Source organism: Lissotriton vulgaris, chromosome 8 (assembly GCF_964263255.1).
Source record: "Lissotriton vulgaris chromosome 8, aLisVul1.2, whole genome shotgun sequence".
NCBI lineage: Eukaryota > Metazoa > Chordata > Amphibia > Caudata > Salamandridae > Lissotriton > Lissotriton vulgaris.
This window is the reverse complement of record NC_141696.1, coordinates 56,380,843-56,405,511: the sequence shown is the minus strand read 5'-3', so window position 1 is coordinate 56,405,511 and position 24,669 is coordinate 56,380,843. Positions and strand designations below refer to the sequence as shown.

At 45.3% G+C, this 24,669-nt stretch overlaps 1 protein-coding gene across 1 annotated transcript in view; it reads left to right on the top strand.

Annotated features, from left to right (window-relative positions):
- Window positions 1-24,669, top strand: part of DNHD1 (dynein heavy chain domain 1) — a 682,720-nt gene that overhangs the window by 136,170 nt on the left and 521,881 nt on the right. Inside the window, exons 8-9 of the mRNA XM_086933691.1 lie at window positions 2,821-3,072; window positions 24,298-24,441. Of these exons, the coding sequence (XP_086789817.1) occupies window positions 2,821-3,072; window positions 24,298-24,441 (396 nt within the window). The remainder of the gene's footprint in view (window positions 1-2,820; window positions 3,073-24,297; window positions 24,442-24,669) is intronic.

Genomic DNA, 24,669 nt, shown 5'->3' with positions numbered 1-24,669 from the left:
CACTGCCCTGAAGACAATGCATAGGGATTTAAAGCGAATCCTCTGGTGTATGGGCAGCCAGTGCAGGTCAGCCAGGGCGAGGGTGGTAGAGGATCTTCGCTCTCGAGATAGTGCCAGTTTTGCTGCAGCCGCCTGGATGCTCTGAAGCCTGGAAATCAGGCAGACAGGGGATTCCAGTAAAAGGGCATTACAGTAGTCCAGGCGGCTGAGAATGGTGCTCCTAACTATAGTGGCTCTAACCTGTGAAGGTAAAAGGGGTAGCAGTTTGCGCAATCCTCACATTAAAGCAAGGCAGCTACTAACCTGTTTGTTGACATTAGCCTCTAGGCTCAGACTGTTATTTAAAGTGACTCCGAGGTTCCTTACTGAGTTCACTGGGGTTAGTGAGTTTCCTAGCGCCGGAGGCCAGAAATCTGTAGGTAGACTTTTGGGGATTCTTCCTACCGTGCAGTGCAATATTTCCGTCTTGTCACTGTTAAATTGTAGTGAATTCTGATTTAGCCAGAGCGTCATTTCCAGAATGCAGGTGTGAAAGGTCTCAAGGGAGTCTGCATGAGCACCATCGAGAGATGCGTCACTTTGTAAATATGGCGCAACAAGGCGCTTTCTTTACGCCACTGGTGCGTCACAAAAAGTGACGCACCGGTGACGTAAAAGTGACGCACAGCCTCATAAATGAGGCCCCAGAGATTAAACTGAGATTCACAGTGATCTGACTAGATTGTGTTTCTTCAGCTAGCTTGGGAAACTCCTCTCAAATTAATAATCATTTTTTTGACAGCTGCAATAAGGCCGCTGATTTAAGACAGTAACATTTCAATAAGCGGGTGCTGATTTCCTGATATTACAACACTTTTCTTGGTCCAATAATATAAAAATGTCACTGGTAACAAATTTACAGTACTCATAGCCCTAAAGCAAAAAACTCCCTGGGTGTGGGGACCATTAGTTGTTTGTTTTCAGTAACAAACTCCCACTTTGGGACTTTGTTTTGAAAAACAAAACGTTTGTAAAAGTTCAGTGGATGGCCTTCAAAACCGAAAGCGGCTGTCCAACAAACTTTTTGTATGTTGACAAGAACTACGATGATAGTGGTTCCTGTCAAGGTACGAGCACTCCGCTGGGCGAATAGTGATCTCTAGATTTATAGCTTATGGTGGATGTTATGTCCTCTGCCATCCTGATGTACGGTCCGCTAAAGTCTAGTTCTGGATCTTTGTGAACTAAAATACTGCATTAAATGTTATGGAGGAGATTTTGTCCAGTGGTTAAAATGCTGATCTGGACCTTAAAGGTCTTTGTTGTGATCTTGTCCTACTCACTTGGTGAAATAGATCTTGCATTACTGAAGGTTTGAGCTATTTGCATTGCATTATTATTTGCAACGCCAATCGGTCAAACTTTCAGTAATGTGAGACCTGTTGCATTGAAAAGCAAGCGTCTTAGTTTTATTGCTCCGTGTTTATCCTGTTTCTGTACCTGCTCACCTTATTATTATGTTTGAATATATGGCACCAGATATGTCTATTCTTTTTCCTTGTTTTTAAAATAATAAAAAGATTTAAAAAAAAAAAAGAAAATGCTAGTTTAATCTTGATCTTACCTCTCGGATCCCATGATGTTCTTTGACAGGCAAGTGGCCTGTAGAAAAGGGCTTAAATATTTCCCTTCTAGATAACAACATGGATTGATGCTGCATTTGCATGTGACGGGAGGGGAGGAGGGTGTGCGAGGAGTCAAGAGATGGCCAGAGCTGGCCAACCAAAGGAATCAATTGATGATGTCCGCTGAGAGAAAAGTAACTTTAAAAAGCTGCCCAACTAACCAACCAAAAGTGGTCTAAAGTCCCTGATAGCTCATATACTGAATATACTGAATACTGCATGTCTTGCAGAGCAGCACAAACGCCCTTTCCAGGCTCAACCTAAAAACTGTGCAACTCTGACTGATTCATTGTGCCCTTGTGGTTCACATTATTGCTAAAATAACTGTACTTAACTAAACCTCCCTCTATCTCTTTTTTGTTTCTACAATTCACGCCACCTCACTCGATGCACAGCAGTGTTTTATACACAGAACTTCACATTTATGATGCCAGTGCTATCATAAAAGCCTTCTCTGTATAGAGCCTTGCTTCTCCATTAAGCTAGGATAGTGCTGTGTTAAATTAATATTAGTAAATAGACTATAAAGGTAGAAGAAATAATATAATATTTGGGAAAAATAGACTCTGAAGATTTGTAAAGCAAGAAATCTCCTGAAACATTGTGTTGTGGTGGCACTGTATGGTATTTGTAAAGATTGAAGAATTCAAGGTTCTGGTTACTCATTGAGCTATTATACTCTTCACCAAAATTATGTAGCTTTTAACATCACACCACCCTCAAAAGGCACTCTGTGCAGCCTGAAAAAAATTGATTATGTCACTTCTTAAGACTTAAACCATCTATCTATTTGTCTGGTGTTCTGTCTGTCTATCTATATGTCCCTGACGATCTGTCTCTGTATCTATCTATGTATTCATCGGTCTATCTGTCTAGCCTTCTGCCAGTGTATCTGCATATTTGTGTATCTGTATATCCTTTTATCTGTCTATCCATCTATCTGTCTGCTCTCTATCTATCTATCTATCTATCTATCTATCTATCTATCTATCTATCTATCTATCTATCTATCTATCTATCTATCTATCTATCTATCTATCTATCCTTGTATCTGTCTGTCTCTGTAAGTGCTCAGTTGCTCTGAGTATTACGGTACAGTCCATGCAATGGAAGGAATCTCTGCTGCAAAGAGTCTTTAAATATGCTGGATTTGCAGGTTCGAAGGGACAGTTTCAAGATGGTGGAGATCCTACAGAAGCAGTTGGAAAATTCTAAACCTGCTGTTTTGAAGGATTCTGTTTATTTGCAAAAAACGCAGCAGTCAGCTTTGGAACGGAGGCTGCACCAGGCTGAGTCCTGGCTGAACAGACTGGGGAACCTTGCATTTCTGGTGGACCACATGATTGAACAAAACCTGCTCACAATTGTTCAGGAGGAGATCACAACATTTGTCCACAAAATCCTACAGGTGAGCATAGTGGTCAAATATGTAACTGGTGAGGACTAGACTGCTTGTTCATGTAGTCGCTCTCTATCTCTCTCTCTCTGCCTCTCTCTCTTTCTGCTTCTGTCTCTGTCACCCCCTCCCCCCCCCTACTCTTCCTGCCCCTCTGTCTCTCGAGTTAAGTCTGTGTGCTATTTACTACTTGAAAGCTGCAGATGGTTGTGGAATGGCAATGCTGTCTTGGTACCTCTCTGTAGGGACCAAGTGGCATAGTTTCATAGCACTGATAAAAGTTATGTCCTTGGTTATGGGGTGAGGCTTTTTTTCTTTCTTTGGGTGAGATGGAAAATGCTGGTATCACCACTGAATATGAATCTCTGACTGCATTCCTGGTTGGTGTAATCCAAGAGGGTAGCTATTTGCTGAAAAAACCCTTCTTTTGACCTCTAACTCCTCCTGAGGTTTCAGTTGAGTGTTCTTCTGAGGTGCAGTGGCATTTTAAGAGTTTACGTGGTTCTCTGCATCAACTGTCTCCAGGATGTGCACCACTAACCATGCTTTGTGAGTGTGAGGATTGATAGTTTTAGCTGTTGGTGCAGGAGGGCGTCCCCGTGTGCAAGCATTGTGGGATCTAGTGCATTCTTTGTGTTTTTTAATTTGTTGTTTATGTTGGAAGATATTTTAGCACAGGATGAAATGCAGGTATATCCAGGAACAGCAGAACAGTACAAAGAGATCTGCAGGACAGAGTGTCAGTAAAAGGCTAGGACATGGGGTGTCTATGCAAGCTTTGTCACGGGATAAGAGAAAAATCATCTGCCCAGAGGAACCTGGCAAAGGGTTGGCACACTGAACAAGCTTAAAGAGGCAGACCTCAGAACACGAGGGGGTCTATAGCAGGAAAAACAGGAGCGCAAATAGAGCATGCCCTCCAATTGTGTACATGATGACATAAGCAGACACTTTTGTACCACATTATTTTTTTCTTTTGGGAGACAGTAGAGGTCATGGAGATGGTGAGGTGCAGAGATGCACAAGATAAATTAGGACTGAGTCTAGCAGCAATGTTCTGAGTAGCTTGGGGCTGGATAGCACTACGCCTGGCAGGTCCAGTTACAAGGAGTGTGGATAGTTCAATCTAGAAGTAATCACTTCCTGGTCAACTGTTTTTTGAAAGTCAGAAGGGAAAAGAGGAAAATGTCGATGAGTTTTAAGGCAGAGGTAGCAAGTAGAGAAAACTCAATTATGTGGGGCTGGAAAGGGGGCCCTGTCATGAGGATGCAGATATTCCAGAAAACAGTGTGTGTAAAAGAAGTACACCCGTAGAAGCTCATCACCAGCTGTCAGACCGGAGGGAAGGACTAGCATCCATCAGAAGAACCTTAATATTATTGCTGTTCTTCTACCTTAACTCAGGTAAGCAGCAGCTTTAAGACAGTTCTGAAACTGAATCTAGCGACGAGGAAAGATCCTGTCCGATCATTAACTGTGCATCATCCAGTAGCAAACAATGGAAAAGTCAAAAGAGTAGATGAGGAACTCAAGTCGCAGAGCATCTCTGTTATCATTGAAGCGTTTACAATATTGCTTAGAGGACTCTCAAGGTAGTGCCTTGAAGGAAGATTGGAATCCACGGGTGGAAACCATATGATAAGGTCATTCGGGAACACGGTCAGTCAAAATAGGGCACTTCATCAACCACACATCCACTGCAACCAAGTATTGTCAACAAATTTGGTGAGGGACTTTGTCGAAGGTGGGAGAAAAATCAAGCTGAATAAGAGCAGCCACCCTTATCAAGAATCACCTGGAGGTCGTCTACTGCAGCAACTAGACTGACTTAAGGCTCGGGTAGAGGCGGTACCTGGCTTGGGCCTTGTCAAGCATTGTTTTGAATTCTAGATCTCATGTAAGCTCAGACTTAATTGCACACACCAAACTTTTAGAAGAAATGGGAAGAGGAGTGGTAGAGCGTCATAGAGAAGAGCGAGACCAGTCTTCAGAAGTGGAAACAATACAGCTTGCTTCTAGGAGGATGGAACTATTGCTGCAGAAATAGTGGAGTTGTGTATGTCAGAGAGAACAGAAGCTGTGGCAGAGAGGGCAAGTTTCAGTGATTAGACCGCACACGGATCTGTCTAAACCGGATACAATGAGAGTTTGGCCTAAGTGATAGCCTCTAGCAGAGCGGGAGGAGAATGAGGAGCAGGATGGGAAAATGAAGTGAGAAAGTATTCCGAATGACTCTTGAACTGATTTTCCTAATTTTGGGAATGCAGTCTGATCATTCTTGAGAGATTGGGAATCGGGTACTGATAATTAAATGTAGATGAGCTTAGAGAGCTCTCTGCTATAGTTAAAACTCATAGTATTATTTTGTTGGGGCAACAGTACTGAGGATCTGTAATTGTAAGTACAGGCTGATGTAATAGCAAATTTATTCGTTTTAACCCTCTGTTGTATTTGATTGTGGCAGCCTCAAAAGAGTCCTTTGGCCTTAGACTTTCAGTCCTTTTGTAGGCTTCATGAGTAAGTGTCTATTTGCTAAGATTCTTGAGGGTTAAGCCCTCTAGAAGAGGAAGAATTAGCAAGGGGAAAGTGGTCAAGAAGAGAAGTAATCCATGAATTATAGAGCTGGAAATAGATCTAGGCATCGAGTTGTACATCTGTAGATATCAAAGGCAAATAATTTCCTTGTGAGGGCCACTGTAAAATCCTCATTTGTGCCATTAGATGTTTTAGGTAGTCCCGGTCAAAGATCTGGTCACTCGTCGATTTGTGCCATGCTTTGTTTCCTATGTATATCTGCTACACATTTTATTTCTCTGTTTTAACTTTGCCCAGAATAAAGCATCTTTTTCTCTCTTTTTTGTGAAAGTGGGTATTTGTGGTCAGTGGGTTTGTTCAACATGTTTTTGTATGTTTTAGGATTTGCAGCTGTCTGTCTGTGTGTGGTTATGATATTCAGGTATAAATGTTTGTGAGGATACGTCCTTGTTTGCTCTGTTTGTTTTTGGCCAGGCATGGTCAGGTAATTTTGTCTTATGACTTGATTTATGTTTGGTTGGACAGACTACTCCGTCACAGCGGTGACAGATATCCCGTCAAACGAAATAAAAATCTAATAGGATATAAGGGAATGTACATTGCGGCAGACAGGATATCCATCACCGTCTTGACGGACTAACCGGTTCGACAAAATATAAATCAGGCCCTTAGTCTCCCATTGGTTCTGATGAAGGTTTTTTATCTCTCTTTCTGTTGGCAAATAAGATATATTCTGTGTCTGTTTTTTGGCTACATATTTTCTATATTTCATACATGATCTTGTGCTCCAATGGGCTGTTAGTGTGTAGCAATTCAGAATGCTGTAAAAAAGTTTCACTGCCAGTCATCTAGGGCTCTATTACTACCAGCAATAGAGTATCTATGCAAGGGTCATGAACAGATCTGTTGATCGTAGTGGAGTCTACGCACAGCCAGAGAGGTCTTGCTACCTTTTTATCTCCACTTCTTACGGCAACACTAAATACCACTGTAGCCCAGTTTGGAATTCCTCAGCCTTTTGGCAGAATCTCCATTGCCCCTCTCATCAAAATCAGAATGATTGTCTTGTATCAATTAGATGTTATGTCCTGGTATTTGTAACATGGTTTTCCTGTGGAGCAGGTATTTACTGTGTAAGCGTTTCCTGTTGAAATATATTTATAGTTCCGTGTGCCACTTGATTAGGTGGTTTGATGTTTCCATCTTGTTGGATGTGTTTTGCTTTGATGGTGGGTTGTATTCTCCATCTGTGCAGCTCTTTTCTTTATCAAGTAGAAATGATATTTTGTCATTCTCTGGCACGTTCTCTAGCATGTAACAGTCTTGCTCCTTGCTCCAAAGTTTCCTTTGTGACATTATCTCTAAATTATAGTACCGGTAATTCACTGGGGGCAATGACAATACAAGTAAGACCTCTACCAGAACATATAAGGCTATGTAAGTGCTGAAGTGTACTTCCCCATTCCAGTGTGACCAAGGATCAGACAGCAGTCAAATATCTGTCTGACCTGCAAGGCAGGTTGTTGATGGGAAGGAACCTATCCGCCATCAGTAACAGCATGGTAAATTATTACTTGGGCACCACACTCCCTCTGTCCCCTCAAATAGCAACCCTCTTTCTTCTTGGTCATTGCTTTGGAGGGGTGCAGTTTGCTCCAGAGAGCAATAGCTTATGGTTGCCATCGTGGACGACTCTCAGTTTGGCTGAAAGTCATTTCTCTTTCTGCGCACCTAGGTCCAATAAGGCCTTCTGTGACAGTGCAAGCTCCTTCCGTCTTTTCACAGTGCCATTTCTGATATCTGGAACTATGAGGATCTTAGCGTCACAAAACAGGTCCTGCCACTCTTATCTTCATCCTACCAGAGAGGAGAGCCTGGCTGACGGACTCTCCAGTTGAAGGATAGTTGTAGGAGCACTCTGTGATTCTTGTGCAGACGCCACCCTAGACTTGACGCAATGACAGTTCACTCGCTACATGACATTGAGAGGCATCCCTCACCACATACTATTGCTTCTCCAGCTAGATTCACATACATACACTTAATTAGATCGGTGCCTTCAACGCCTGATGGGAACCTAATGACCCACAACTGTGACACTTTCTTGTAGTTTGACACCTGCTCCGCCCAATTCGGCATTGGTCTATGTTCTGTCACCAGTCCGTAGTACACCTCTGGGAGCGGACTCGAACACCCACTCCTCTACTGTCCAGGCGATCCCATAAACACTCTTCACTCTTGTTGCCAGTTCCACCAAAGCTTCACTCTTCATATCTGCTTTTCCATCGATTCCAGGAGTAGGTTTTTCTCTTTGTTGTAGCCTTTCCAACAACACCTGTGTTGAGGGTGGCGAGAGGGCAGGGAATTCTGTGCTTAGTGAGTTTTACGCATGATTACCCCTTCTTGGGAAGAAAAAAGCTCCAATTTTCTTGCCTTCATGATGTTTCTTTGGCCCAGGTGCCATCTATAAACTCAAATGTGTCCAAAACAACCACATAGATCAAAACTAAAGCAATGACTTACTAAAGGACAACCGACTCCCAGCATTAGCGTCAAAAGGTAACTCCTGTTCGCAGATCAAACGTCCACAAGGGGTATCCCTTTCCCACAAAGTAAGACAACGTGCCACTACTTTCATTCCTCACTGTAGTACTCCTCCCAGTCTGGCATGATCTGACTATGGCTCACCCTATTGGTGCTCGTCCACTTTTGGTAGCCTTCAGGAGCTTGAGAAGTGCATTGGACATGAACCCCTGCTCACAATGTTGGCTTCTTTCAGCCTTGCAGGAATAGGTAGAATCCAGGCCTTGTGAAGTTTCTGCTCAGGTTTCCAGCCTTGCTTACTCTTCCACTACCTTCTTTGTTTATAGGGTGTTTATGTTTAGCCGTAGGCAGTATTCCAACCCCCTGATGTCACCAACTTCCATTCTTGCCTTCTTGGCACCCATTTACTCCTTCAACAGAATCTGTGCCTGACACATGTCGCTGTATGGACTGCTGGGCCTTCTCTGATTACCCTACTTTTTTGGTGCACATGCACACAGCATCCTGCTGCTCTTATGGCTAGGCTGGGGCTGTGTAACTGCCTGAATGTCTTAGTCTTTATTCCAATTATAATTTATGTGTCTGCACCTCTTACATACCTTACTCATCACACCTCGAGGCTCTGTGTCCCATAACTATTAACTGCAACTTGGTGGTCAAACCGCGCCATACACCAAAACACTTCCCACACAAGCTCAAACAAAAACAACACCCTTCCAACAGCCCACCCCACATGGTGTAGCTTGCTTTCTGTGTAGGTAAGCGCTTCAATGCCTCACATAGGGGTAGTAAGCACTGGTCAAATTCTACAAGACAATACAAAAAGTGCTGGCCATCTGGCTCCAGAGAGGTTCAGCTCTTATAACGGGCAACCCTCATTGTCCTTTGCTGGTCGTCATGCACCAGTGCTAGTGCACTATCAGCCTGTTGCTGAACCGGATGGCCTCCACAAGGCCTTACACAGTCAACAGGACCCAACAACAAGGCAGCAACATGTAGCACTTGGTTGGCCTACTCAATAACCCGGTAAAGGGAGTAGGGTCTGAAGAACAGTTGCACTCAATGGGGACCAAGTGATAATCTGGAACTCTTTACTTTTCTCTTTGGTCCTGACTGTCACCCAGCCTCTTGCTCACACTGCAGAAGCTGCAGTCACGACCTGAACACTTCCCCATCAGCAGTGCGCTTTCCTGACGCCATGTCTCAGCAGGTCCATCTCCGTTGTACAGCACAGGTACAGAGGCTCAGAATGGTTCAGTGGGAGAGAAGAGTAACTGGGTAGGGTACTGTAGTAAAAGAAATAGGAAAAGAGAGAAACATTTTTAAATCAATATAATGCTAATTGAATTTATTGCAAAAAATACAATTCATTGCCCTGTAGATTAATTCATAGTATCTGATAATATACTTCCCAACTCCTTCTTTGGAATGAAAAAATTAACTGACAGTACAAGCACAAAATAAATAGAATTACAAATGCTGCCACAATACTATGTAACATCGCAACAATAATGAACTTGTGTTTTCTTAATACTTAGTCAAAGCACGAACATATCATGAACTATGTCTGTTTTCAGGAAAGCACACTTAACAAAAGGGGAAAGCTTCTTCAGTTTCCATTTTGAAATATACATGAGAGTTCATTCACTGTTATGCTCCAAAACCAACGATTATTATGGAATGCTGACCTAGGGGCAGCCTAATTCTAAATGATTTATATGATGAACTATATCATATCCTTGAAGAGCACCGAGCAACCCAAGTTCCTAAAATGTCCAGATATTTAAAACAGTCCTATCAAATTTATGGTTAAATCCAAAAGCTGAGCTCGAATAAACTTCTCAGTGACACTTAATAACAGTGCTTTCACTGCAACAAATCTCACTGAGTTTTTTCTCCCATTTGTTCCATGCATTGCAACTACAAACTCAATAGCAAGCAAGGGGCAGAGGAGGGCGGAGTCAGTCTTTTATAGTCTAACACAGCGGGGTGTCCTTTGTAGGGCGTTTGGAGTAGACACGAGTCAGGACCTCCCTACACCGCCAGCACTATTAGTGTAGCCCTTAGTGTCGTAATGCACAATATTAGTAAAAGACACACACCTGCATGGGTCAGGGCATTTATGGACCCTCTTTGTGTGTGTCTTACTTCTTTCCATTAGGGCTATGAAGACAGGTCCCGATACACTACAAGGTGACAAGGAGGTAGAATTATGTGCCCGCCGCTGCCTCCCACTACTAGCACATGTGGGTTCCTGCTACCCGTTGGAACACTCAAATGCTTCTATTCAGCACATTTAGCTGCATTCATGCAATTGTGTTGCCATTGGAGGCTGATGCGTTAGCACCCCCTGGCAATCAGCGACAACACCGTGGTCCCACTGGTGTTTTTAAGTGGCATATGTCCACAAGGCCCTGTGCCTGGGTGTGACAACACGGTTTTGGTGGTGAAGCTGCTTACAATCAACTGCATCTGGGGGTGTAAGAGTGACTCCAATGAGTTGAAGGTACATGTGAGCCCACTGTTGACTAGCTCTGGGGCTTAGTGTGATTTGTGGTTAGATGCCTTTGAGAAGGCCCAGCTGTGCAATCCTAACTGCAAAATCTGGTCCCAGGGCAACCTTAGATCCACCCCTATGGCACTGAAGTGAGCTCATGCCCAGTAATTATTTGACCATGAACATTTATAACTCCAGCACGACAGTACACTTACCATGCGGCACAGCTCAACAAATGCCATCCAGTCTTTCGATTGTTATCTGCTTCATGACCTGAACTGCACCCCCAAACTATTCAAGGGCATCACTCATCAAATCTATGAGATCTCTGATATCCTTCCGAGGATAGCAAAAATGCCTCTGAACACCTTGCTTACCCATGGTAGAGCCCATGAATTTGCAAATGCCTGAGCCGCACACATTGAGTCTTCCCTAAAGGCTAAAGCCATCAAAACAGAGTCAAATGATTCATGTGGAGAGGCCTATGCCAGTTTGAAGAAACCTCTATGTAGGAAGCAAGATAAGCCTTGCAAATACTATGGCAATCTTCAAAACCAAGGACCCAATGCCCAGAAAAGGGCTAGACCTGTGCTGCTTGTGGCAAAGCAAACCATTTTCCAAAAGTATGGACATTAGTGAATTTTATCACAATCAATAATGGAAAAGATGCCAGGAAAACCCAAGTCAATAGTAAAATACCTGAGCATGACTGGCAATGGTGCACAGCCACCTAAAGACTCAACTGAAACCATATTGTCGACCTAGAGCAGGTTAATTTGATCTCCACCATCGACATTCCCTCCGTACATCAGGAAAAGTCATAACCGAGATCTGAGCTATATATTCATGGACAGCCAATGACACGGTGGCCACAGTCTGTGTGTGATGTCAATAACAGACTATAAAACGTTGTCCTGCTCAAAACCTCGACCGTCAGTATATCGGCACATAGTGGCCACAATGTGACTCTGGGCCTAGGGCCCCCGGGAATGATGAACAACAAGAGCAGGGAATGGACCAAAAGGTATCGGTTCAGGTATGAGGAGGGTTTAAACATTCCCACGTCTTCTCAACACCATAATATGCACCGGGACGCCCTATTGCTGGGGCAGCCATGCGCTATACAAACACAGCTAACATAACATAACATAACATAACATAGTACCTAATCCAGCCTACTATGCCTCCCCATGTACCTCTGTATAGTATTAGTAGGATACCGCCCCTGAGTGATGATGAAGCCACAGATCCACCAGCTCTAGGTCCTCCATTCCCCGTTTCAGGGTAACTACCATGTGTATCATAGGGCTCGGTGGGGAGGATGCCTTATCATCCGCCAGTATAGAGCACAATTAAAGTCTCCCCCCCAGATAATCCTTGTGTGTACATATGCGGCAATAAGCCGTATAAGGCCTGGAAAGAATGCCTTGTCATCTACTTTGGGGACATATGTATAAACTAAAAATGTTTCATATCCATTTCGGATCCTAACCACTAGCAGGTACTGTACCCCCTGGTCCGCAATTACTGACTTCGCGATGAAGGGGATCCCGGCTGTGATCCATGTCAGAACACCCCTAGCGTAATTAGAGTAGGTTGCCTCGTACATCACACCCCCATTTTTTACAGATCTTGTGAACTGCTGCTCCCATGTGGATTGTCTCCTGTAACATGCTGAGGCAGGGACCGTCCAACGGGTTAGCCCAGCGAGCTCTAGCCTTCCCTGCAAGTAATGTCCGTAACCCGTCTCTCAGAAGGGAAGGCGTCAAGAGGTGCACTGCTGCTGACAGGAGTTAGCCTCAGTGGTTCATAGCGGGTGGCCCTTCGCCCAGTGGTGTTGAAACATTGTTATGCGCAGGGCAAAGGCATCAAATTTCACAGTCTTTGTATTTCCCCCCCATCGTTCCACTTTGATGATAGTTGGGCACATTAGCTGTTTCCTTAAGTTTATGTCCAGTGTTGTACATTCACTTTGCATCGTTCGAGCAGTCACCACCTCTGCATGTTCCGTTGCTCCCCCACGGGGCACCATCAGGGACCCAGGGAGGGGCCAGAGTCTTCCGGTGAGGAGTCTCAGACTCTCACCATTGTCCTATCCTCTCCAATCGTAATCCATTGGGGCTGTTGAGTGTGGCCGCCAATGCGTCTGCCAGGTCTTCATCTCTGCCTGCGCACCGCGCTCCATGAAGATTCTGAGGTCTGTGAGGTTGGTGGCCTCTGCCGACAGGTTCCTTCTCTGTCCTGTTTCTCTATCCATGCCCACACATACTCTGGGATTTCAAATACGTAACTCTTCCTGTTTAGTATTACTTTCAAGTTGGGTAGGAAAAAGTAACACGTAGTGTAGACCCATAGCGTGGTGTTTCAGTTTCACCTCCATATACGACTTCTTCTGACCTTGGACCTTCCGGGTATAGTCTGGGTAAATTGTGATCATCTGGTCTTCAAATTGCTTCTTTGTGGCCGACCGGAGCGCCCTAAGAATACTGTTCCTGTTTTTATAGTTCAGGATGCAGGTGATCAAGACCCTCAGTGGGGCACCAGGTGGAGGCTGTGGTGCCAGCGCTCTGTGTGCTCACTCAAGAGCTGATAAGTCTAGTGGATTGAGCTCCCATTTAATCCAGTCCTCCAGCAAAATTCAACATTATTCCCCTCTACTTGTTCCGTGAACAATTTTCTGAATCCTCTGCACAGTCCTCTAACGCCTTCATGAGGCATTTGATCTAACCCTCTTCACCCTAGATTGGTGCCCTGTTACTGTGGCCTCAATGGTCTGGGTCTGATCCATCACTTTCCACAGATCCGCACGCTGTGAGTTTACATCTATTGATACTGTTTCAGTTTTAACCTCCAGGGCTGAGCGCTGCCCTGGATGGCAAGAAGGAGGTCCGCCAGGGTGGACTTCTCCGGCTGGTGATTTGGCTGTTGCTCCTTCTGCTATTCTGTTTGTCGTGTAGTTTTTTCATGGGCACCTGAGGTGTGGTGTATTTTGTGATAGTGTGCCCTTGGGCATGCCTTGACTCTTTGTCCTTCACCATGGCAGCTGGCACCCTCCAGTCCTTTCTAACCATGGCTTTCGGGCTCGCCTGCCCGTCTGCAAAGGGGGCCAGTTGTACCTGAAATAGTCCTGTGTCACAAAGGTAAGTAGCGCCACAGTCTCGTTAAGTAGGTGGTCTTATCCAGGGACATCACGTGTTGCCGGCAGGCTATTTCCTCACACCAAAACTAAGCCTCAGAAGCACTCTTTAAGGGGCTGCCAGGGGCTTGCAGATCTCAAGGAGCACCCCACTCTGTGGGCCTAGTCATCAGCACCAGCTTTACAAAATAGGTCCTGGGGCCGTCCTCTCTCCTTTGGGCTCATGCGTCCAATACAGCAGTCCTGCCGGCACCCTTAGCTCCCACTCAGTCTGTTCCTATTTCAGTGTTAGTTGTCTCCCATCCAAGCAGGTGTACGCTACACATTTCACTGGCCCAGGTTCTGTGATGCCACTCTTCCTTCGCCCGCATACGCCCTACCGCTTCCCCGGGGCTTGATCCTGTGACCTTTCATCCCCAGCCGCCCAGGCGTTTACCAAATCATCCATACCTGGATCTGGGACTGTCAGCTGTCAGCAGCGCCTCTAGATTAGATAGTGAGGTTTTCTTGGTTCCCCCACAAGGGCCTTCGTTGAAGGCCAAGCCGCAGGTAAGGGCGATTTTAACGCCCTCTCTTCTAGGCCCAGGCAGTCGCTCACCATGAGGTACAGCTAGGCAGGGGCCTCAGCATCCTTCTGCGTAGCCCCCGCCATATTTCCCTCAGCAGCCGCAGCCTTTAAGTGCTCTGGATCACTGGAGTAGCTGTGGAGAGCCGCTCCTCGCTTCACGGACTGCGCCTGTCCTCAGTCCGGGAGCCGCAAGGCAAGTTTTCTTGTCTCTTCTCAGCCTGACTTCAGCTCCTTTAGGGCTGCAAGGTTCCTCAATCAGGAGCGCCGCCACCAGTCTAGGCTTTCCCAGCTCTGTGGCCCCAGATCCAGTTGTTGTCGTGCCTCTCTGTTGCTGCTACAAAATGGCAGCGGCTCTGTTGAACAGACCCTAGTGCCTTCATTGCCTGCTCCCTGCCTTAAATACACTGTCAGTAGCTTCCAGGAAAGTCACCCGCGTTGTTGCGCTTTTAGTATTGCCAAAAATAATCAGTGTGGGGCTTATTCCCGGCAGGATGCCAATGGATTTGGTTTGGGGATGTTTGAGCTTACACGCTCTAGGACCGATCAGCCATCTTGCCACGCCAAGCCCTCATCTATGTTGACATGTGGATGCCAAATAAAGCTATAAACGTTTGATGATATTGTTACCAAAGTAAATGGAGCTAAAGGGTTCTTCAAAATTGACTTAAAATCAGGATACCTTCAAATCTATCTAAACAAATGGCGAAACCATCAGCTGGACTTCAGCATTTCTAGTGCAGCGGAAGTCTTTCAGAAGTTTAAACAGAACTTGACTGCTCTGATTAAAGAAACCTTTGAGATACCTAATCAAAACAAGTACCCCGTGAACATAGCAGGAAAGTCAACAACAAGCATTCAACAGCGCCAAGGCAGCCCTGTTGGCTGACACTACTATGAAGTACTTTGCAATTGGTAAAAGCAAACTGTACTGATTGTCGACATTAGCACTACAGGACTTGGGGCCCTGTTGATGCAAAAAACAATGCATAGACCTTTGGATGCCAACTGTATATGTGAGCTGAGCTCTGACTGAAACGGAGCAGAAGTACTCCCAAACACATAGGGAGGCAATTGCAACGTTCTGGGACTTTCTGCATTTCCACCTCTACCCTAGGGGAGTACCTTTCGACTGTGCACCAATCTCAAACCTCTGATACCCTTATTACAGGGGCCAAAATCCAAGACACCACCTCTGATTGAGAAGGGGATGTTGCAACTTCATGAGTACTCTTTTGAAGTTGTATACCTTCCAGGACACGATTACCCTGTGGGTTATTTGTCTTGTCATTACAGAGTGGCAACTAGTGTTGAACAAGAACAAGCCAAAGACACAGAAGAATATGTCTGGTTGGAAATTAACAGCTCCCATCCTAAGCCAACCAAGCTGGAATAAACAAGCCAGGCCTTTCTTGCAGATGAATGATCCCAACATGTGAGAAGAGCCCTTGAAACAAATAAATGATAGCCCATGTGGAAAGAGCAGACTAATCCATTCCCTGGTGCGCGCTTTCAAATTCAAGCAATGTATAATGTCTGGCAATAATTGTCAGTAGGTGAAGAGCCTACTCCTGATTCATGATTCCGTGCTGCTTGGTACCTCTACTCATGCTGGCTGTACATCTGGGCCAGCAGGGGATAGTGAAAACAAAGATGAGGCTGACCTGGATGCTCAGGTGGAAAGAACGGTTGCAGGATGCCTGTCATGTCTGGTGTTAGGACAGCCGGATGCCCCACATCATGCTCCTACGAGGCCGTGGCTCAGAATCAGTGCGGATTTCAAAACCCTGTCTGGTTTGCTGATGGTGGGTGACGATGTTGGCAAGCATCCCGGGGTAAAACTGGTGGCTACTACATTGGCTGAGGTCCAAATTATGAAGATATCGTCTGTATATATTTTATTCAAAATTACGTTTTGGTGCCAATTGTTGTTCCATTGAAAGTAACTGTGGAAAAAAAGCAAACTTTTACATTTTGCATTGTTTCACAGGTACTTTCAATGGAACAACAATTTTTATGTACAATGTAATGCTACTTCCATGAGTTTCTCAGGAGCTCTATCGAATGCGAACATCTTTATGTCCAAATTCAAAGATGATTTTATACTCCATGAAGAAACAGCGCCAAAACTTAATTTTGTACAAAACATATATAGACGATATCTTCATAATTTGGAAAGGTGATAGAAATTTGTTAGACAACAACAGCAGCAAGCTTAATCAATCTCATGACCATATTAAATGTACCCACCACCTTGATAAGCATACCATCACATTTCTGGATGTGTCCATTCAAATCACTGGTACAGGCATAAAAACTAATGTTTATACTAAGAATACTTAAATGTCAAATATATAATTCCCTTAGGAACCACTTCTCCGAACCAACTGAACTGCCACTCACATACACATGTATATCACCCAAGGGAGCACAACTACACTGCATGTAGGAACACTTATTTTCAATTTAATAAAAATCACAAGTTTTAATAAAAACAGTCAATAAAATAAATCATGATAGACATTACAAATTCCTAAAATCTATACACAAAATCATATACAAACCGCAAAAGACTCTAAAAGACCATCACATTTGTCATCAGGTTGTTAATTTGAGTTCATACAGCAAGAGTATAAATTCTCTGTCAAAATGTGATTCTATGTTACACAAAGTTAAACTAAAGCACAGCCACTTTCTTCAGGACAATGAACACGTATCTTCTCCATTTATATATGTGTATAATGCTCCTGTTGGTGGGGGACAATCGATGAGATGCCGTAATTAAGTTTGTACACTTATTGGTGACACCTCCATATACCTGTCACAATTACAGAGGTACGTATAATTTCATGCGAAACAAAGAAGTATGCAGTTCCTATGGGGGAGGGAAAGAAGAAGAGAGGGAGGAGGAAAAAGTGTGTAGTCCAGGCACTAGAGTGAAAGTGCGTAATAGCACTGGGATAGCTCCAATAAGGAGCAATACCCCTCACGCACACGAGGGGTGTCATGCTTCATCATTGGGCAGCCCCCCGTTGGGCAGGCTCTGCAATGCCTGACGGCCCCTCGAGATGAGCTCTCTGCCGGAGTTCTTTTCTGGTTGCCGTGGTGAATCTAGGTCTTATGAAGGGGCTTGTATGTCGTGAGTAGAAGTGGAACTAAGTGAATGTGATCTAAAAGATCTACAAGAGGCTCCAAAGGTAATTTGTCTATGTCACCACACTGTGCTTATGCACGCTACCCCACTCTACTCCAAAGCCAATGCACTCTAAGCCAATCTACTCTGCAACACTGAACTTGACTCCACTGGGGGAGATTGGCACATAGCAACAGTCAACAACTGTGGCAGTGGAGCACAAGGAGGCAACAGCCCCATTCTGTCCCACCCTCCAACCCCTCCCACTCAAGAGACGCCAGTGCTCCTCCAGATGACGACTGTCTTGCTCCAGCTTCAGGCCACCCCCTTCTCAAGTGTTCTTCAGGTCTTTTGAGTGGCTGCTGTTTTTTGGCTTAGGTTTCCAAGTTGCATTTCCAGGTTATGGCTTCTGTTTTCAGTTTTTCATATTTCCAATTATTTGGTTTCTTAATTGTTTAAGTTATTTGTTCCTTCTTCAGATTGGCTGAATTTAGGGCCTGATTTAGAGTGCAGCAGACAGAGTATATTTTATCAGCATGGCGGAGTACTGTATGCACAGGGTACAACATATGCCGTTTTTAGAGATGCTCACCGGCCCGCGTCCATCTCGTCCATCGAAAGTGGGCCAAAATGAAAGATCGATACAGCACACTTTCAATATTTTTCCCTTTTTTTTTATTTTGAAAAAGAATTCCCAAAGCGAGATTTGCTCTTTGCCAGGAGATTTTGCTCTCATGGTAAGGGGAGTCCTTAAAATGTCTGTAGTTTCACTTACCAGCACGTTATGGATGGCAGTGAGTGAAAGAAGAGACATGTCTTTGCTCGCCCTCTCTAAATAGGGCAGACAGACAAATGGCAACACCTCAGACGGCCCAGTGGAGTAAGGACCTTTGGAGGCGTATGCCAGCGGTGGAGCCTGAGTAGTCTCCGTCGCTGACATACTAAAGGTTCTCCCAACTCTAAATGAGGCGGGCAGAGCTTCAGTATGGTGGAAAGGATATAAATGAGGAGGGCGGACCTTTAGTACGGTGGAAAGGATATAAATGAGGCAGGCGGACCTTCAGTACGGTGGAAAGGATATAAATGAGGCAGGCGGACCTTCAGTACGGTGGAAAGGATATAAATGCGGCTGGCGGAACTTCAGTACAGAGGAAAAGATCTAAATGCGTCAGGCGGACCTTCAGTGCAGTAGAAAGGATGTAAATGAGACAGGCGGACCTTCAGTACGGTGGAAAGGATATGCATGAGGCATGTGGACCTTCAGTGCAGAAAGGATATAAATGAGGCATGCGGACCTTCAGTACGGTGGAAAGGATATAAATGAAGGAGACGGACCTTCAGTTCGGTGGAAAGGATATAAATGAGGTGGTGGGACCTTCAGTAGCGGTAATTGATGCATTTACTTGCTGTCTGTTCTGCAATCTAAAATCACGCTGTGTTTTAACATAATTCATTTTTAACCTTTCAATTCTGTTTTTGCTTGCCTACCTTAACCTGTGCTTCTGGTTGCTTCCTCTGCCAGCTCCCCGTTCCACCACGGGTTTTCCCGCTTGTTGTGGAGGGCGCCGGCACAGATTTCAGGCTATCTCCTGATTGGGGGCCAAGTCACGAGTTGGGTTAGCGTCTCTGAGCTTTCCCTATTTAATGCAGATGGCATGCTCCGAGGGTAGCGGTCATTGATGCATTTACTTGTAGCGTATTTTTGTAGTGTATTTTGTAAAGCGCACTGCTGCCCCAATGGGGCGTCCCGGCGCTGTATAACGCTGTGGAACCCTTCCTGGCTCTCCCTGTGAGATGCCTCTTCTGGGCACCTCCATGGTGAAGCCAGGCATCCCAGTGTTGTAGGGGCCGTTGTGGAGATTAAGCAAGCTATTGCCCAGAGTTGCAGCGTGGGACCCATGATTAGAGTAGGCGCCAAGGCGAGAATTATCAAGTCCGCGGACATTGAGCCCAAGACCCTGCCGCGTCGGGACTTGAACCCTGGTCCCAGGCCTGATCTCTGCTTCAGAATCTGCCGCTCTAACCAGTGAGCCACACTTCTCCACTTGCTGTCTGTTCTGCAATCTGAAATCACGCTGTGTTTTAACATAATTCATTTTTAACCTTTCTATTCTGTTTTCCCACTTGTTGTGGAGGGCGCCGGCACAGATTTCAGGCTATCTCCTGATTGGGGGCGGTTTAGCGTCTCTGCGCTTTCCCTATTTAATGCAGATGGCATATTCCTTGCGTAGCGGACGTACGCAGTGGGCGCACCTGTGGCGCGCCGAAGGCGCGCCAAAGGCAAACCCGTCTGCGCCCGTCCGCGCCACAACCGCACCAGGGGTCAGGGAGGCTGCCCTACCAGCCGCCTACACCCAAGTAAGGCATTGCTATGGTAGAAAGATCTTGTTAGAACTTAGGCCCATAACTAAGCCTTGCCATCATACCTATGACCCTGAGGCATTTTTAGTTAGTATGGCTGGTGGATGCCAAAGTTGTGATTTTAAAAAGGGGCCTGTAAAGAAGCCCCTGTCTGATCTTACTGTGTTTAAACCCTCCTCTAGCCTGATTGTTGAAAAGGGGTTTCTTATTAATGCCAGATCGCTAGTAAAAAATAATATTTCTTTTAGAGACTTTGTTTCAGCTAAGAACCCATCTTGGATGTTCAATACTGAAACCTGGGCCACGGACACCTCAGGCCCTGACCTGGTTGATGCTATTCCTACCGGCTACTCGCTGTCCAGGATGGACAGAATTGGTCGCCGAGGAGGAGGACTAGGAATCTTGTATAAGGATTCTCTTATCTGCCGCACCCAGTCTCTCTCTACTCCCTCTGATCCTTTCAAGGCCTTTTACTTTTCTATTAATTCCCGTCCTTCTGATTCATTTTCAGGCCTCCTGCTGTATAGGCAACCAGGCCCCAGATCCTCCTTTAGTCAGGACATTATCAAACTGCTAGAGCCTTTTATCGAAAGGCCTAATATCACTCTCCTTGGGGACTTTAATTTCCATTTGGAAAATACGGGATGTAGAGATACTCAAGCTCTTCTGGAAACTTTGGACTGCTGTAGTCTGGCCTAGTTGGTGGTAGGCCCTACCCATCTGGCAGGACCCACCCTCCATGGGGTATTTTCAAATGACCCTAGGTTGAGGGTGGGGTGTCTTTTCCCTTTAGCATGGTTGGACCACTTTGCTGTACCGCTAGACCTGTCTTTTCAGGAAGCAATACTTCCCTTGCCAGACTCTAAGAAGCAGGAACTTAGAAGGAATTTTAAATCTATTAATATTGAGGTCCTCTTCCCCTTTCTGAATAAGCTGGAGTCTGCTGATTCGCTGGATGTTAATGTAGCTGCTCTGGAACTCTCGCATGCTCTCTCAGGAGCCATGGATATTCTAGCCCCTCTCAAACAGCACTATTCAGCGAGGAAGAGCCCTCGGCCCCTTGGTATTCAGATAGACTCAGACTGCTGAGACAAGGCTGTCGAAAGCAGGAAAGGCTTTGGCGGGTCCATCTTGATCCTTTGGAGAGAGAACAACACAAACTATGCCTAAAGGAGTATAAACTAGCTATCAAGGAGGAAAAAAGTGCCTATTTCTCTAAAGTCACCTCCTCCCTTAACTCTCCTAGAGATCTCTTTAAGGTCATAGATTCTCTAACTTCTCCTCAGGCAGCAGATTCAATAGTGGAATCTCAGGATCTGTGCGATAATATATCTGCCTTTTTTCATACTAAGATCCTGGATATTTATGACACCCTTGAATCTCTTAATTCCTGTATTGGACCCTCCAATTTTCCGGCCTCCTCTGGGGTCGATAGTTTACCCGGGGAGCAGTCTTTTCCATCATTGTCTCCCAAGATTATGGCGCAGCTTCTAGACAATACTAAGTCGGGCGCCCCCTTAGACTCCTGCCCGCTTAAGGTATTGAAAGCCTGTCGGGAAGTGGCTATTCCACCTCTTATGAAAGTAATGAATCGTGCCATTTTGGAGGGAGTTTTTCCCTCCCTATGGAAGACTGCAGTTGTAAAACCTCTCGTGAAGAAACCTGCTCTGGACCAGGGTGTCCTGAAAAATGTTCGCCCCATCTCCCTACTTCCCGCTCCCGCAAAGATGTTGGAGTCCTATCTTAATCTCCACCTTAGCACCTATCTCAGGGACTCTGCCCTTTTGGATAGCTCTCAACATGGTTTCAGGAGACATCACAGTACTGAAACTGCTCTTACTGCAGTTGTTAACAATATCCACTCTCAGGTTGACAAGGGCCACACCACTCTTTTGGTCCTGTTGGACCTTACAGTGGCCTTCGACACTCTGGCTCCAGCTATACTGGTGTCTTGTCTTAGGGAGATAGGTGTCGGGCCCTGGCCTGAGTCTTCTTGCTTCCTTCCTTAATGAAAGAGAACAGAGAGTGAAACTGGGTCAGTTTCTTTCAGGCCCTAAACCTGTGCATTGTGGGGTCCCTCAGGACTCTTCATTGAGCCCTACACCTTTTAACATCTATGTGGCCCCCCTTGCTATGGTAGTGAGATAATTTGGGCTGGAGGCGTTGTCCTATGCAGACGACACCCTAATAATGATTTCTCCTACTCATTCAGTAAAGGACTTGGCCCAGAATTTCAGGAGCTGCATGGAAGCTGTTTCTCAGTGGATGGTTCAGAACTTCCTGAAATTGAACGGGGAGAAAACGGAGGTATTAATCTTTGGGGGCAATCAGGAAATCTGGTCGAGGGACTGGTGGCCGCCCTCACTTGGGGAATGCCCCCGCCCAGGCCAGTATGGCAAGAACCTTTGACCGTCAGGTTAACAGGACTGTTTCCACCTGCTGTGCGATCATTAGAACCTTAGAAAGATCTCCCACTTTCTTTCCCCAGATGCTCGCAAACAGGCTACGCTAGCTTTAGTCTCCTCCAGACTGGACTATTGTAATGCCCTCCATCTGGGCATTAACAAGAGTCTTATTCATCGTCTTCAAATGGTCTAGAATGCTGCTGCGAGGATGGTTCTGAATCTTCCTAGATCTGCCTCAGCCTCGGCAGCATGTGAGAACTTAAACTGGCTTCCGATACACGGTAGGGTCACCTTTAAAATTCTATGTTTGTCCTATGGAGCCTTTTATGGTACTGGCCCAGAGGGTATCAAGTCTCTTGTTCATCTTTATACCCCCACCAGATCCCTTCGTTCCTCTAGTACAAACTTTCTTGTGATCCCTAGGTTTGCCAAGGAAAGATGGGGCGGTAGAGGGATTTCCACTGTGGCGCCCAGATGGTGGAATTCTCTCCCTCCTGAGCTAACAGGGCAGCCCTCTCTCTCTTTGTTCCGTAAGGTCTTAAAAACCTGGCTTTTCTCTGAGGCATATCTGTAAGGCTGACTGTGTGTTGGATGACTCGCGTTAGCGCCTTGATGCCCTTGGGCTGAGTTGCGCTTTATAAGATCCTATTCATTCATTCATTCAGTGCGGTGGAAAGGATATAAATGAGGCAGGCGGACCTTCAGTGCCGTGTAAAGGATATAAATGCGGCTGGCTTCCCTTCAGTACGGTGGAAAGGCTATAAATGCGGCAGGCGGACCTTCAGTACAGTGGAAAGGATCTAAATGCGGCAGTTGGATCTTCAGTACGGTGGAAGGGATCTAAACGAGGCAGCCGTACTGTCAGTGCGGTGGAAAGGATATAAAGGAGGCAGGTGGACCACCAGTATGGTGGAAAGGATACGCCTCCCACCGTACTGTAAACCAGGTCCTTAGTCTCCAGTCTCCCGAGACATTCTGCTAATACACTTTATGTTGTTGGGGTCTTGAAGGCACATCAGGTGCCTAGTCGCTGGGTGATCTGTTTATTATTAATACAGCTACTAATATTAATATTCATTGTTATTATATCAGTAGTTTTGTTTTCATGATTAGTATGATGTTATTTTTATTGTGACTGTGTGATCTGTTTCTCTGTGGTAGTTATGTTACTTTAGTTACTGCGGTCATTATTATTGTTAGCCTTGGTATTACTATATTGTTATTAATATGTGAACTATTGTTATTATTGCTATTATTGGTCCAATTATCTTCTTTCCTCTTGTCCTGGAGTTCTTCCAAGGTCTGCCTGAGTTGTGGGAATCAGCTCTCATGTTTGTTAAAACTGGTCCGAATGCCTGGATGGATTCTGTGTGTCATAGATTCACTTTGAATAATCTTTGCCCTCTTTTTCTGTTTCTGTTTCCAAATGTCAGTGCCTATCTGTCTCCAACTCCCTCTGTCCTCATCTCTCCCAATTCAGTTCAATTGACATTGCGCACTCTCTCTTTCTTTCTAACTCTTTCTTTGTCTCTCTCTTTCTCTACTCTTCTCTCTCTCTTTGCCTTTGCAACTTTTCTTTCTGTTTCTCATTTATTGTTCTCATTCAGCCCTCTTCTCTTTGTCCTTCTCTATTTTTCTCTTCAACCCTTCTCTATCTTGGTCTTTTTTTCAATGTCGTTCTCTCACTCTGGCCCCTCTCATTCTCTCATTGTGATCTTTCTCCTATTCGCTCTCTACCGTCCCTCATTCTTGCTTTCCCTTTGTCTACTTCCTCCTCTGTCTCCCTTTCGCTAGTTCTGCTGTTCTCTCTCTCTTTTTCTCCTCTCTTTCCCTTCTCTCTCATCCTAACTTCGTTTGACCTGATTCTCTCTTCTTATATATATCTCTAACTCTCTCCCATCAATCACTCTGTCTTCGGCTTGTCTCTCTTCCTCCCCCTTCTCTTGTTTTCCTCTCCCACACACCCTCTCTCCTGTGCCTCTTTCTTTGTGTCTCTGTTCCATTCTCCTTGTGCTTCCGGTCATGTTCCAATGGACTTGTCGTCTCTTTCCGGTTGTGCAGACAGCAGCCCCTGGGCGCGAGGCCTTCCTTGAAGTTAGCCTACACTTTGATGCTCAGAGCCAGCTCATCATGATTCCCTCCCCGCTGGAGCTGGAAGAGCTGTTCTTCAAGGCCTTGGACACCGTGGTGACCTCTGTTGACCAGGTAATGGACGCCATCTTTGTACAGTACTTCAGACTCCTGAAGTCTGCAGGTAGAGCTGTCCCAGAGAGGAGGGATGCATTTTTAAAAGCAGATTATTTCATGTAACAGGGCCTTTACTGTTCAGATATTGTTCTTAATTTCTAGATTGCTAACTAAGGACATGTTCATTCAGCCGGATTGTCTGATTCGTCCAATATTTTTGCAAAATCTGTATATATGTATATAGAT